This window comes from Stomoxys calcitrans, chromosome 2, assembly GCF_963082655.1.
Source record: "Stomoxys calcitrans chromosome 2, idStoCalc2.1, whole genome shotgun sequence".
Classification (NCBI taxonomy): domain Eukaryota; kingdom Metazoa; phylum Arthropoda; class Insecta; order Diptera; family Muscidae; genus Stomoxys; species Stomoxys calcitrans.
The window spans coordinates 212,721,953-212,736,364 of record NC_081553.1 but is presented as its reverse complement, the minus strand read 5'-3'; the positions used below and the strand labels follow the sequence as shown (position 1 = coordinate 212,736,364).

At 42.5% G+C, this 14,412-nt stretch overlaps 1 protein-coding gene across 1 annotated transcript in view; it reads right to left on the bottom strand.

Moving 5' to 3' along the window:
- LOC106095031 (histidine-rich glycoprotein-like) overlaps nt 1-11,367 on the bottom strand; it is a 38,421-nt gene extending 27,054 nt beyond the window's left edge. The window contains exon 1 of the mRNA XM_059361760.1: nt 11,257-11,367. Within this exon, the coding sequence (XP_059217743.1) occupies nt 11,257-11,367 (111 nt within the window). The remainder of the gene's footprint in view (nt 1-11,256) is intronic.
- Nucleotides 11,368-14,412: the final 3,045 nt, after the last annotated feature.

Genomic DNA, 14,412 nt, shown 5'->3' with positions numbered 1-14,412 from the left:
GACGGAAGGACGGACGGAAGGACGGACGGAAGGACGGACGGAAGGACGGACGGAAGGACGGACGGAAGGACGGACGGAAGGACGGACGGAAGGACGGACGGAAGGACGGACGGAAGGACGGACGGAAGGACGGACGGAAGGACGGACGGAAGGACGGACGGAAGGACGGACGGAAGGACGGACGGAAGGACGGACGGAAGGACGGACGGAAGGACGGACGGAAGGACGGACGGAAGGACGGACGGAAGGACGGACGGAAGGACGGACGGAAGGACGGACGGAAGGACGGACGGAAGGACGGACGGAAGGACGGACGGAAGGACGGACGGAAGGACGGACGGAAGGACGGAAGGACGGACGGAAGGACGGACGGAAGGACGGACGGAAGGACGGACGGAAGGACGGACGGAAGGACGGACGGAAGGACGGACGGAAGGACGGACGGAAGGACGGACGGAAGGACGGACGGAAGGACGGACGGAAGGACGGACGGAAGGACGGACGGAAGGACGGACGGAAGGACGGACGGAAGGACGGACGGACGGAAGGACGGACGGAAGGACGGACGGAAGGACGGACGGAAGGACGGACGGAAGGACGGACGGAAGGACGGACGGAAGGACGGACGGAAGGACGGACGGAAGGACGGACGGAAGGACGGACGGAAGGACGGACGGAAGGACGGACGGAAGGACGGACGGAAGGACGGACGGAAGGACGGACGGAAGGACGGACGGAAGGACGGACGGAAGGACGGACGGAAGGACGGACGGAAGGACGGACGGAAGGACGGACGGAAGGACGGACGGAAGGACGGACGGAAGGACGGACGGAAGGACGGACGGAAGGACGGACGGAAGGACGGACGGAAGGACGGACGGAAGGACGGACGGAAGGACGGACGGAAGGACGGACGGAAGGACGGACGGAAGGACGGACGGAAGGACGGACGGAAGGACGGACGGAAGGACGGACGGAAGGACGGACGGAAGGACGGACGGAAGGACGGACGGAAGGACGGACGGAAGGACGGACGGAAGGACGGACGGAAGGACGGACGGAAGGACGGACGGAAGGACGGACGGAAGGACGGACGGAAGGACGGACGGAAGGACGGACGGAAGGACGGACGGAAGGACGGACGGAAGGACGGACGGAAGGACGGACGGAAGGACGGACGGAAGGACGGACGGAAGGACGGACGGAAGGACGGAAGGACGGACGGAAGGACGGACGGAAGGACGGACGGAAGGACGGACGGAAGGACGGACGGAAGGACGGACGGAAGGACGGACGGAAGGACGGACGGAAGGACGGACGGAAGGACGGACGGAAGGTCGGACGGAAGGACGGACGGAAGGACGGACGGAAGGACGGACGAAAGGACGGACGAAAGGACGGACGAAAGGACGGACGAAAGGACGGACGAAAGGACGGACGAAAGGACGGACGAAAGGACGGACGAAAGGACGGACGAAAGGACGGACGAAAGGACGGACGAAAGGACGGACGAAAGGACGGACGAAAGGACGGACGAAAGGACGGACGAAAGGACGGACGAAAGGACGGACGAAAGGACGGACGAAAGGACGGACGAAAGGACGGACGAAAGGACGGACGAAAGGACGGACGAAAGGACGGACGAAAGGACGGACGAAAGGACGGACGAAAGGACGGACGAAAGGACGGACGAAAGGACGGACGAAAGGACGGACGAAAGGACGAATTGAGGCTTCTACAGCCTTAAAATTGAGGCTTCTACAGCCTTAAAATTGAGGCTTCTACAGCCTTAAAAAGCCATATCGGATGAAAGATATATATGGGAGCTATATCTTAATCTGAACCGAATTTTTTTCAAAATTAATAGCGTTCGTCCTTGGGCCAAGAAAGTGATATATGGAAAATTTCATGACAATCAGACAATAAATGCAACCTGTACCTTGATCACAAGAATATATGGACTGCGGACAGACGGACATAGCTAAATCGATTCAGGAAGTGATTTTAAGTCTAGGGTCTAGCTCTTCTTCTTCTTAGTGTTGCAAACAAATGTACAAACTTATAATACCCTGTATCACAGTGGTGGTGTAGGGTATACCAAGTAAAAGCGTCCTAAGTTTGGCCGGGTCGAGTCTTGGGTACGCACCACGGGTTCCGCTAAAAATTTACCCTTATTAACTAAGTTATTTGTATTATTTTGGTCTCAAGAAGTCATATCGGGGTATTGGTACTTAGGGGGGCCTATGTCACCATATTGACCGATTTATAAATCAGGTTTTTGGCCCAAACTTGAGACAAGTGGGGTGAAAATTTTAGCTTTTAAGGGCTGAAGAAGGGATCGGTTTATATGGGGGCTATATCTGTTAATAGACCGATTCGGATCATACTTTATATATATTGGAAGTCATGAATAAGATCTTTGTTCCAAGTTTTAGCCAAATCGAATGAAAATTGAGGGTCCTAAGGGTGCAAGAAGTTAAATCGGGGGATCGTTGGCTGTGGCCCATTTGCAATAATCATTGACCTACATCAACAAGAAGTATAAGCGCAAAATTTCAAGCGCCCAGCTTTACGCGTTCGACCGCTATCGTGATTTCGACTGTGTCAGGGTACTTTCCAACCGGGGAAGCCTTTTCGAAACCAACAAAAGCTAGTTTTCTCTCCTTTCTAATGAGACTCCTGGGGTCCATCTGAACAAGCTTCTAAATAAACTTCAGAGCAAGCTGTCTTTGACAACTATGGAGGGGACCATCCTTTCCCTAGATAAGGCCAGTAGCCTTGGGATATGGGCAGGTATGCGAAGACAATATTGGACCAGACAGGAACAAGGTGCCATCGACAAAAGCCTTCACAGACTAGTGGCCTGTCGCTGCCCCTCCACTAGTCATGGTTTCAGCATCAGATAACATCATTACTTGGTGTTAATTTAGAGAATAAATGTTTTAAAATTTTCCTCTTCTTAAACTGGTTTTAATATCGATATTTAGTAGCTGTGCTGCCTAAGCTGAACAATGTGCCAAATTATTCCATAGGGATCTATCTCTTCCCATTCGTTTGTTTTGTCAACTTCAAAATACTGGGTGATGATTTATTCCAGTTACTTTTATTTGCCAGCTTCGCCTATTTCTCAAAGCCTTCGTCATTCCCATTACTCCTCTGGGAATGTTTGTGAATTATTTGATTTACTACCAAAGGAGAGAGAGAGAGAGAGAGAGAGAATTTATTAGTAAAGCTTGAAAACTGCTTCCAAATAAAAATCGTCATTGTCAAGTCAGTTTTATTGCAATGTCAGCTTCATTGTTGCTGATCCTTAGCAAGGACAGTTTGACATGTTTTTTTTTGTTTCACATGTAAATGAATTTGATGCAGGGCTCTTAAAAGCGAAAAGTAACCCGAGAAAGAGACTCCATCATGTTTGTTGAAGTGACTCTATTCTCACATCGTCTGCTGTAAATGAAAGTTTTTATGTACTTTGGCATTCCGTTTTGTAGGCAAAAGCGTCATACAGGCTGTTGTTTGGGATTATCATTCTTTTATGATATATGCATGTAAGTGAGTGGTGTATGTGTGAATGCGAGTGTGTGTAGTTGTGTTTGTGACAATGTATTTTTGTATTCCATCATTAAATATGTAAAACATGAAAAAGTACATGAATGTTTATTAATTCAATTTAAAACATGGCCAGTAATAAAATTTTAAATTAATTTGCGTATGATTAAAGCGAGTTGGTTGGCCAACATTTAAGAACTCACACAGCCAGCCAGCCGGCCATACAAACACACACTGACAATCCTTTTAGCAGGCTCAGATTATTCCAGGACGTTGGAGACAACGACTACGACTACGACGACGATAATGAAAACGTTGACAGGCCCTCGATGAAAAGTGATTACAAATAAAATGTGGAGCATTAAGAATGAAATGATGTGCACAATGTCAGGGTTTGCTGAAATAAATTGAATGTGGATTTCTGTGGAATCCTTGGCCCATGCAAAATTTAAATGACACATAATTGTGTTAAGCTGGTATATCCTGGTTTGTCTTGTCATTGCGTTCTTTTTTGGTTGCCTCCTCTGTCCTTTTTCAATTCATTGGCTACAATTAAAAATTGATTAATTTCGGTTGTAGTGGTAAAATCTTGGGAAAATTAAAAGAGGAAAGCAAATTGTAGGAATTGCAGCCAAGTACAAGGCTTGATTACATTAACCTATTGAAAGAGTATGGGTGTGGGCCGAGGTTTTTTTTCGTCAATATATGTCATGTGAAAATTTAATTAATTGTAAAAAGTGATGTGATAATGTGTGGGAAAAAGAGAATATGTAAATCAAAAATTATCTCAAGCGAAAATTTCATGATGATTTCAGAGAAATTTTCATTAAAATTTTATGCTTTTGGGCAAAATCTGAATGAAAGTTTGCTAAAAAAAAAAACAGGAGGAAAAGGCTAAGGACTATATAATAGCCTACACCAACAAGGCTACCTACTAGCCGAATCGGGCCCGCTCCGCTGCGCCTTCTTTAACTCGCCTGCGCCTTCTTTAACTCTAATATCGAATTTGTGCCATTGTAGACTATGGTGCTGAACGCTTTCGAATCCTGGCGAGAACATCGAACAAAGCGGTGTTTATGCCCTGTTAATGTAGGCGATATTTGAGAGACACAATGCCATGCATGGTCATTTCAAAAATTGGATATAAATTGGATATAAAAGTCGTTTTCTACTCTCAATTACCTTTAATTTGAGTCCCATATTGTCATAATGGGTCAAATAACCCATTTGACGTATCTTTAGGAGGAAAATCGCCACTTAAACTTGAATGCAAATTTTAATGTCATATTCGTAAAATACTCCCAAATACCTTCCATTTGAGACCCATATGACCATGGTTGGCTAATATGCCCAATTGGAGGTATTTGTAATCTACTGCCTAATACTTTTCATTTGAGTCCCATATTGACATGAACTTCTAACATATCTGTTTAGATGACTTTTGGGGTTGGAGGTGCCCGGTGGATACTTGGACCCAAATTTTAATACCATATTCATTTTCTGATCTCCAATACCTTTCATTTGATACCTTAATTGTGCCCATCGGACCACTTTCGGATATGGGTGGCGTTTTTTGAGGTATGGGGAAGGGTTCGCCTCCACCCGATATCTAAAAATTATATAGCCTATGTTTCCTTCCAGACAAACGTACACAATCTACGAAAATTTTAAGAAAATCGGTTCAGCCAAGTATCATATAGTCATAATGTGTCTAATGGCGTTTTTGATGGGTGGTACTTCTATCTGATTTTGTATGCCAGATTCGAAATCTACTCCCGAATACCTTTCTTTTGAGCCCCATATTGAAATGAACGTCCAATATATCTGTTTGAGGGAGTTTTGGGGTTGGGCGGCACGATGGATACTTATTGGGTTGCCCAAAAAGTAATTGCGGATTTTTCATATAAATGAAGTTGATGATGATCAAATCAAAGCATTAATCGAATTGGATCGTCATGCCACTGAGCGTGAGATAGGAAAAAAGTTAAATATACCAAAATCAACCGTTCATTATCACATAAAAAGTCTTGGACTGGTGAAAAAGCTTGATATTTGGGTACCACATGTATTGAAAGAAATTCATTTAACAAACCGAATCAACGCTTGTGATATGCACCTTAAACGCAATGAATTCGATCCGTTTTTAAAACGAATCATAACTGGAGATGAAAAATGGATTGTTTACAACAACGTTAGTCGAAAACGATCATGGTCCAAGCATGGTGAACCAGCTCAAACCACTTCAAAGGCTGATATCCACCAAAAGAAGGTTATGCTGTCTGTTTGGTGGGATTGGAAGGGTGTGGTATGTTTTGAGCTGCTTCCAAGGAACCAAACGATTAATTCGGATGTTTACTGTTAACAATTGGACAAATTGAATACAGCCATCAAGGAGAAGCGACAAGAATTGGTCAATCGTAAAGGTGTCATATTCCACCAGGACAACGCTAGACCGCACACATCTTTGGTCACTCGCCTAAAACTGAGTGAGCTTGGCTGGGAACTTTTGATGCATCCACCATATAGCCCTGACCTTGCACCATCAGACTACCATTTATTTCGATCTTTGCAGAACTCCTTAAATGGTAAAACTTTCGGCAATGATGAGGCTATAAAATCGCACTAAGTTCAGTTTTTTGCAGATAAAGGCCAGAAGTTCTATGAGCGTGGAATACTAAATTTGCCAGGAAGATGGCAAAAGGTTATCGAACAAAATGGCAATTATATATTTGATTAAAGTTCATTCTAAGTTTTATTAAAAATGCATTTACTTTCATTTAAAAAATCCGCAATTACTTTTTGGGCAACCGACTAAAATTTTGATACCATATTTGTATTCTACTCTCCAATACCTTTCATTTGATACCTATAATGTCCCGATCGGTCTTTTGATTTTGGGTTGTATTTTTGGCATAAAGGGGAGGATCCGTCCCCTTTACGATATCAAAAAATTATATAGCCTTTGTTTCTTTCCAGACTAACCCACACAATATGCGAAAATGTCAAGAAAATGGGTTCTGCCGTTTTTCAGTCTATATGGAACAAACAAACCGAGTCCCATATATCCGTGATTGGCTAAAGTGCCCATCTTGGGAGTTTTTGTGGGGAAGGGGTGACGCCCTAATCTTCGACATGAATTTGTATGCCATATTCATTATGTACACCCGCATACTTTTCATTTGATACCCATATTGTCCTTATTGGTCCACTTTTGATTTTGGGTGGTGTTTTTGGGGTAACGGTGGAGGGTCCGCCCCCTTCCGTTATCATTAATTTATAAGGCCTATACCTATTTCCTGACCATATTCGTAATCTACTCCCGACTACCTTTCATTTGAGTCCCATATTGTCATGATCGTAAAACAAACCTATTTTAAGGAGTTTTTGGGGCTGGGGCGGCCCCCAGGTACTTGGACCCAAATTTTACTATGAAAGACGGACAGACAGACGGACAGACAGACGGACAGACAGACGGACAGACAGACGGACAGACAGACGGACAGACAGACAGACAGACAGACGGACAGACGGACAGACAGACGGACAGACAGACGGACAGACAGACGGACAGACAGACAGACAGACGGACGGACAGACGGACAGACAGACGGACAGACGGACAGACAGACGGACAGACAGACGGACAGACAGACAGACGGACAGACAGACAGACAGACGGACAGACAGACAGACAGACAGACAGACGGACAGACAGACGGACAGACAGACGGACAGACAGACGGACAGACAGATGGACAGACAGACGGACAGACAGACGGACAGACAGACGGACAGACAGACGGACAGACAGACGGACAAAGAGACAGACGGACAGACGGACAGACAGACAGACGGACAGACAGACGGACAGACAGACGGACAGACAGACAGACAGACAGACGGACAGACAGACAGACGGACAGATGAACGGACAGACGGACTTAGCTAAATCGAATCAGGAAGTGATTCTCAGTCAATCGGTATACTTATCAATTGGTCTATCTCTTCTCCTTCTGGGTGTCACAAACAAATGCACTATGTTATAATACCCTATGCAACAATAGTGGTGTAGGGTATAAAAAACAGTTAAGGCTTTATCCTTGCCCAATGCCATTTTGAGTAAAAATAATTTTAGTCCTTCTATTGTTAGCTTTTGCCTCTATTGTATTTGAATAAAAGTTATTTTAGTTGTCTAGACAATTTCAAGAAGGTCAATAATGACGATGTCCTTTTACAACAGACTAAGATAAATGAGTTTACAATGAGAAGCCACAATAGCAATTTCAAAAGCTTAAAAAACTCCTTCAAAGATTTTAAAATGTGCTCACAAGCAACAGGAGATGATTTCGACTTGTGTAAAACTATTTTCTTAACCTCCACCATAGGATAGAAGATATACTAATCTAGTCACTCCGTTTGTTACACTTTGAATTATCCATGTAAGATATTATAAAGTGTTAACATTCCTGAGAGGTTAGATTTTCTGAGTCTGTGTTTGTCCATCTGTCGCTTCCTCTGTCCATCCGTTCATCTTCTCAGCCATCCTTCTGTCCGTCCATCCATCTGTCTGTCCGTCATTCTGTATGCCCGTCCCTCTATCCAACCGTCCACCTGTCCGTTCGTTGACATGTCCGGCTGTGGAAGTTATGACAGCATCTAAGCGAATAGATTTTGCCCAGACACCTTTTATCGATGTAGTTCGTAGGAGATTGCAAATGAGCGCAATGGGTCCATGCTAAGATATAGCTTCCTTGAACCTTAATTGCAAATTTTGCCTATGAACATTCCACTAAGGTACAGGGGCAAACTTCTTTGTCGGTAGTCAAAAGAAATTTCACAAACCTATTTGTGATGTCTTTTTTCCTTCATTTTATACCCACCACCGAAGATGGGGGTATATTAATTTTGTCCATTTGCAACACATCGAAATATCAATTTCCGACCCTATCTTATATATAAAATTCAAATTGTGTTTCTTAATATGTTCCGTATAGACTCAACAAGTAAAAAGCCGTTAATTCGGCCGAGCCGAACTTTGGATATACACCACCACGGGTATATATGTAAACCATCATTCATCGAAATCTGGTGAAAATTGCATACCTTATGTCCCATAGCAGTTATGTCGAAATATGTTCAGTTGCCAAATCTAACAATAAACCGATCTGAACCATATGCGACACGGATGTCGAAAAGCCTAACATAAGTCACTGTGTCAAATTTCAGTAACATCGGATCATAAATACGCCTTTTATGGGGCCAAGACTTTAAATCGAAATATCGGTCCAAATTTGGTTATAGCTGCCGTCTGCATGGCAGCTATGCTCAAATTAGGACCGATCTGGGCGAAATTGAAGAAGGACGTCGAAGAGCCTAACTAAACTCAAATTTCAGCGACATCGGACAATAAACTCACCTTTTATGGCCCCAAAACCTAAAACCGAGAGATCGGTCTATATGACAGCTATACGCAAATCTGGACCGATCTGTCCCATATGTCAAGGGGCTTAACTAAACTCACTGTCCCAAATTTCGGCGACATCGGACAATAAATGCGCCCTTTATGGGTCCAAAACCTTTAATAGAATAATCGGTCCATATGGCAGCTATATCCAAATCTGAACCGATCGGGGCCAAATTTAAGAAAGATGTCGAAGGGCATGGGATAACTCACCCAAATTTGAGCAAAATCGGAAAATAAATATGGCTTTTATGGGCCTAAGACCCTAAACCGGCGGATCGGTATATATGGGGGCTATATCAAGATATCGGTCTATATGGGGGCTGTATCAAGATATAGTCCATCTTCGAACTTAAGCTGCTTATGGACAAAAAAAGAATCTGTGCAAAATTTCAGCTCAATATCTCTATTTTTAAATACTGTAGCGTGATTTCAACAGACAGACGGACGGATATGTCTAGATCGTCTTAGATGTTTACGCTGATCAAGAATATATATACTTTATGAATGACAAAATGAATATACCCCCATCCATCGGTGTCGGATATAAAAACGGCTGAACCGATTACCTTGAAATTTTCACAGATTGTGTATGTTGGTCTGGAAGGAAACATAGGCTATTTGGATATCGAGAGGGGAGCGGACCCTCCTCCTTACCTCAAAAGTACTACCCAAAAATAAAAGTCGACCGATCGGGACAATATGGGATTCAAATGAAAGGTATTCAAAAGTAGAGTACGAATTTCATAATAAAAGTTGGGTCCAAGTACCTGGGGGCCGTCCCAGCCCCAAAAACCTCTTAAAATAGGTTTATTTGACGATCATGACAAAATGGGACTCAAATGAAAGGTATTCAGGAGTAGATTACAAACATGGTCAAAAAACAGGAATAGGCTTTATAATTTACTGATAACGGAAGGGGGCGGACCCTCCACCGTTACCCCAAAACACTACCCAAAATCATGTCGAAGTTTAGGGCATCACCCCACAAAAATGCCCATAATGGGCACATTAGTCAATCACGGATATATGGGACTCCGTTTGTTTGTTCCGTATAGACTGAAAAACGGCAGAACCGATTTTCTTGAAATTTTCGTACATTGTGTAGGTTGGTCTGTAAGGAAACATAGGCTATATAATTTTTCGATGTCGTAAGGGGGACGAACCCTCCCCCTTATGGTAAAAATACAACCCAAAATCAAAAGCAGATCGATCGCTTCGACAAAGGCATCAAATGAAAGGTATTGGAGAGTAGAATACGAATATGGTATTAAAATTTGAGTCTAAGTACCCATCGGGCCGCCTCAAACCAAAAAACTCCCCCAAAACAGACATATTGGACGTTCATTTCAATATGGGGCTCAAATAAAAGGTATTCTGGAGTAGATTTCGGATCTGGCATAAAAATCAGATCGAAGTATAGGGGGTCACGCCACCCCTCAGAAACGAAATTAGACCCATTATGACAATATGACACATGGCTGAACCGAGGAAACATAGGCTAAATAATTTTTAGATATCGGGTTGAAGCGGATCCTACTCCGTACCTCAAAAGCGCCACTCATATCCGAAAGTGGTCCGATGGGCACAATAAGGGTATCAAATTCTCACACATCAATGAATGCTTTCCGATTTAAGTTTAAACTCTACGATAAGGGACCTTTTGTATAGCCGAGTCCGAACGGCGTCCCGCAGTACGACACCTCTTTGGGGGAAATTTTTTAAATGACCACGCATGGCATTGTACCTCGCTAAACTCGCCAATGCGTTCAGCGTCATAGGCTACAATGGCACGAATTCCATATACTCATTCAGGGCGAATTAAAGAAGGCGCAGCGGAGTGGACCCGGTTCGGCTGGTATGAAATTAAATAGAATTTAACAAAACTAGATAGACAGGGAGCCTTTGATTGCTAGCTAACAGCCGGTTGGGTGGTTCGGGTCTATTCGATATTCTGAATTCCCACAATCCTGGACATATAATCAAATTTGTTATAGACTCCCCATGATGTACAAAAAGCAAAAACACTACTGTAAGGTCTAACCTTTAACAAAACTAGCCCAAATAGCTCAGGCTGGGTGAGTGAAAACAAATGGCATTAGCGGAAAAGTTGCCTGAAGGGAATTCCTAGCAATGGTTTAGGTAGGTCTCAAGAGGCCACCCAATAGGCCTTGTGGAAATGGGTCATTAAGTTGGGGTGAGGTTCAAGGTGTGCATTAGCTGTAGAGCAAGGAATTCAGAAGTACTTCAACCACAAAAGTTGAGAAACAATCATCCACACCGCAAGTATACAGCGTTCTGATGAAGAGGTTTGCCACTGGTTTGGCAATAATGGTGGAAAATCTTTTCTTGGTCATTTTTATACCCACCACCGATATATATATATATATATATCGGTATATTCATTTTGTCATTCCGTTTGCAACACATCGAAATATCCATTTCCGACCCTATAAAGTATATATATTCTTGATCAGCGTAAAAATCTTAGACGATCTAGACATGTCCGTCCGTCTGTCCGTCTATCTGTTGAAATCACGCTACAGTCTTCAAAAATAGAGATATTAAGCTGGAACTTTGCACAGAATCTTTTTTTGTCCATAAGCAGATTAAGTTCGAAGATGGGCTATATCGGACTATATCTTGAAATAGCCCCCATATAGACCGATCCTCCGATTTAGGGTTTTAGGCCCATAAAAGCCACATTTATTATCCGATTTTGCTGAAATTTAAGACAAATAGTTGTGTTAGGCCCTTCGATATCCTCCGTCAATTTGGCTTAGATCGGTCTAGATTTGGATATAGCTGACATATAGACCGATCCTCAAATTTAGGGTCTTAGGACCATAAAAACCACATTTATTAGCCGATTTTGCTATGATTTGAGACAGTGAGTTGTGTTAGGCCCTACAACGTCCTTCGTCAATTTGGCTCAGATCGGTTCACATTTGGATATAGCTGCCATATAGACCGATCCTCCGATTTAGGGTTATATGCCCATAAAAGCTACATTTATTATCCGTTTTTTCTGAAATTTGGGACAGTGCGTTGTCTTAGGCCCTCCGACGTCTGAGGGCCTGATTTGGATATAGCTCCAAATCGGTCCAGATTTGGATATAGCTGCATATAGACCGATCCTTCGATTTGGGGTCTTAGGCCCATAAAACACACATTTATTGTCCGATGTCGCCGAAATTTGGGACAGTGAGTAAAGTTAAGCCCCTCCACATATTTCTGCAATTTGGTCTAGATCGATCAAGATTTGCATATAGCTACCATATAGTTCAATATCTCGATTTAAAGTCTTGGCCGAATAAAAGTCGCATTTTTAATCCGATTGCAATGAAATTTGACACACTGACTTACGTTATGCTTTTCGACATCTGTGTCGTATATAGTTCAGATCGGTTTATTTTTAGATATAACTACTAAATATATTTTGTTATATACTATTGAACAATGACTTTTACTTATTAGTATTTGGTCCAAATCGGAACATATGTTGATATGGCTGCTATAGGGCATAAGGTGTCAGTTTTGCACCGGATTTTGACATAAGGTGGTTTACATATATACCCGAGTTGATGGGTATCCAAAGCTCGGCCCGGCCGAACTTAACGCCTTTTTACTCGTTCAGTAGATAAATCTCCAACACAGTAAAACCGCTTCAGCAAAGTTATGATCAGAACTACACACATCCTTCCCGCAAAAGGTGAAGACCATATTTGAATCTTGAGTATTGGCATATAGACCGATCTGACGATTTATGGTCACATTGTTAACCTAATTTTTATGAAATTTGGTAAATATGTATAGCCGAGTTGATGGATATCCAAAGCTTGGCTCTGTCGAACTTTTTATTGAAGCTGAAACTGGCCTTGGAGTGCACTCATATTTATGGTGGGTTACCCATTTCCCCAAAAGCTTAACCTAGTCCACCTTATAATCAATGATAGTGTTTATGAAACTAGGAGTTTTGATTTTACCCGAGGCATAAATGTCAACTGCAACTTTAACGAGTATAACACAATTTACAACTCTCAATGTAATGCATTTTTCCCCATTACCTAATGAGTTTCATTTAAAAAATTTAATTAATATATAAAAAAAAAAATGCACAACATATATCATTTTGGCCAAAGGGCAGTTCGCAATGATGATGTTGGCCATAGTCAAGAGGGAAAACATGTTGTTGGTGTGAAAAAAGGAGGGGAAGAAATATATTAAATAACAACAAGGACTAAGGGAAAAATGCAACATAATTTTCATTTAATTGGAGCTAATAATTGCTTTTCATGCTCGTCATTCAGTCATTGTTTGTCCACACCCAGAGCAAAAGCAAAAACGACAACAACTACAACACCAGCTACTATTACAATAAACAGCTGAGCCATAGCATTCACATTGCCAACAGCTCAGGCACTGACATCCGCCTCCGTTTACACTTCCTGCCCGTAACACCCTTGGGATAAAACAAGAAAACAAAACAAATGGGAAATTATTAACGAACTACGAGGAATGGGTTTTCAAAGTTTATGAAAAATTTCTTCCCTCTCTCTCTCCCTCTCTTTCCCTTTTCCACTACCAAAAACAAAAAATCTAAAGATTTTATTATGCCATCAGTTTTGGCATGACCAAGGATTTTTGTTGGATTGTTTTGCCATGGGAATTGAAGTGTATTTAGCAGCCGAAAGAGACATAACAGCATTCGTTTGAAGCTCTTCAATTGGTGATGGCTATGGCTATGGCTATGGCCATGGTGATGGCTCAGCAGGGCAGCCTCAACGCCATTGGTGTGAGTGGAGAGCAGCAATTGAAGCAAAGTCCTTTAAAGACGCACAAAATGAATAAATTCCTTTTGAATCCACTTTAGTAGTTTCTGGTACTTTTGTCTGTCCGCCTCTGTCTGGCCTCTAGACACCACACACACACACACACATACACAGAAATATTGAGTTGAACTAGGTTAACAAAACTGTGTTCAAATGCTAGCCAGCAACTGTAGAGGGATTTAATGAAATTTTTGCACAAATAAATTGTATATGAATAAAATTTAATTGGTATTCGTTTACCATTGAAAAATAATTGTGGTATTATTTGGCTACTTGAAAAATTCAGGGTATGTGAAGTAATGTGGCAATAGATTTGGTTAGAGAAATTCTCTTCAAAATTCTATTGAAAGTTATAATTTAAGAAAATTAGACAGATTTAATATATTTATGTAGAATTTATGGCCAAGATAGAATTAAAGAGTCTTCAAGAGCTTCTTCTTGAGTTGCTAACAAAAAGTTTCAAAGTATCTTTCTGTGGACTATAAAGGCCAAAAGGGTTTTGGAGATGGCCTAAAATTGGGCTTGTTCAAAGGGCTATGAGCATTAAGGCATTGAGAGAATGAATAGTGA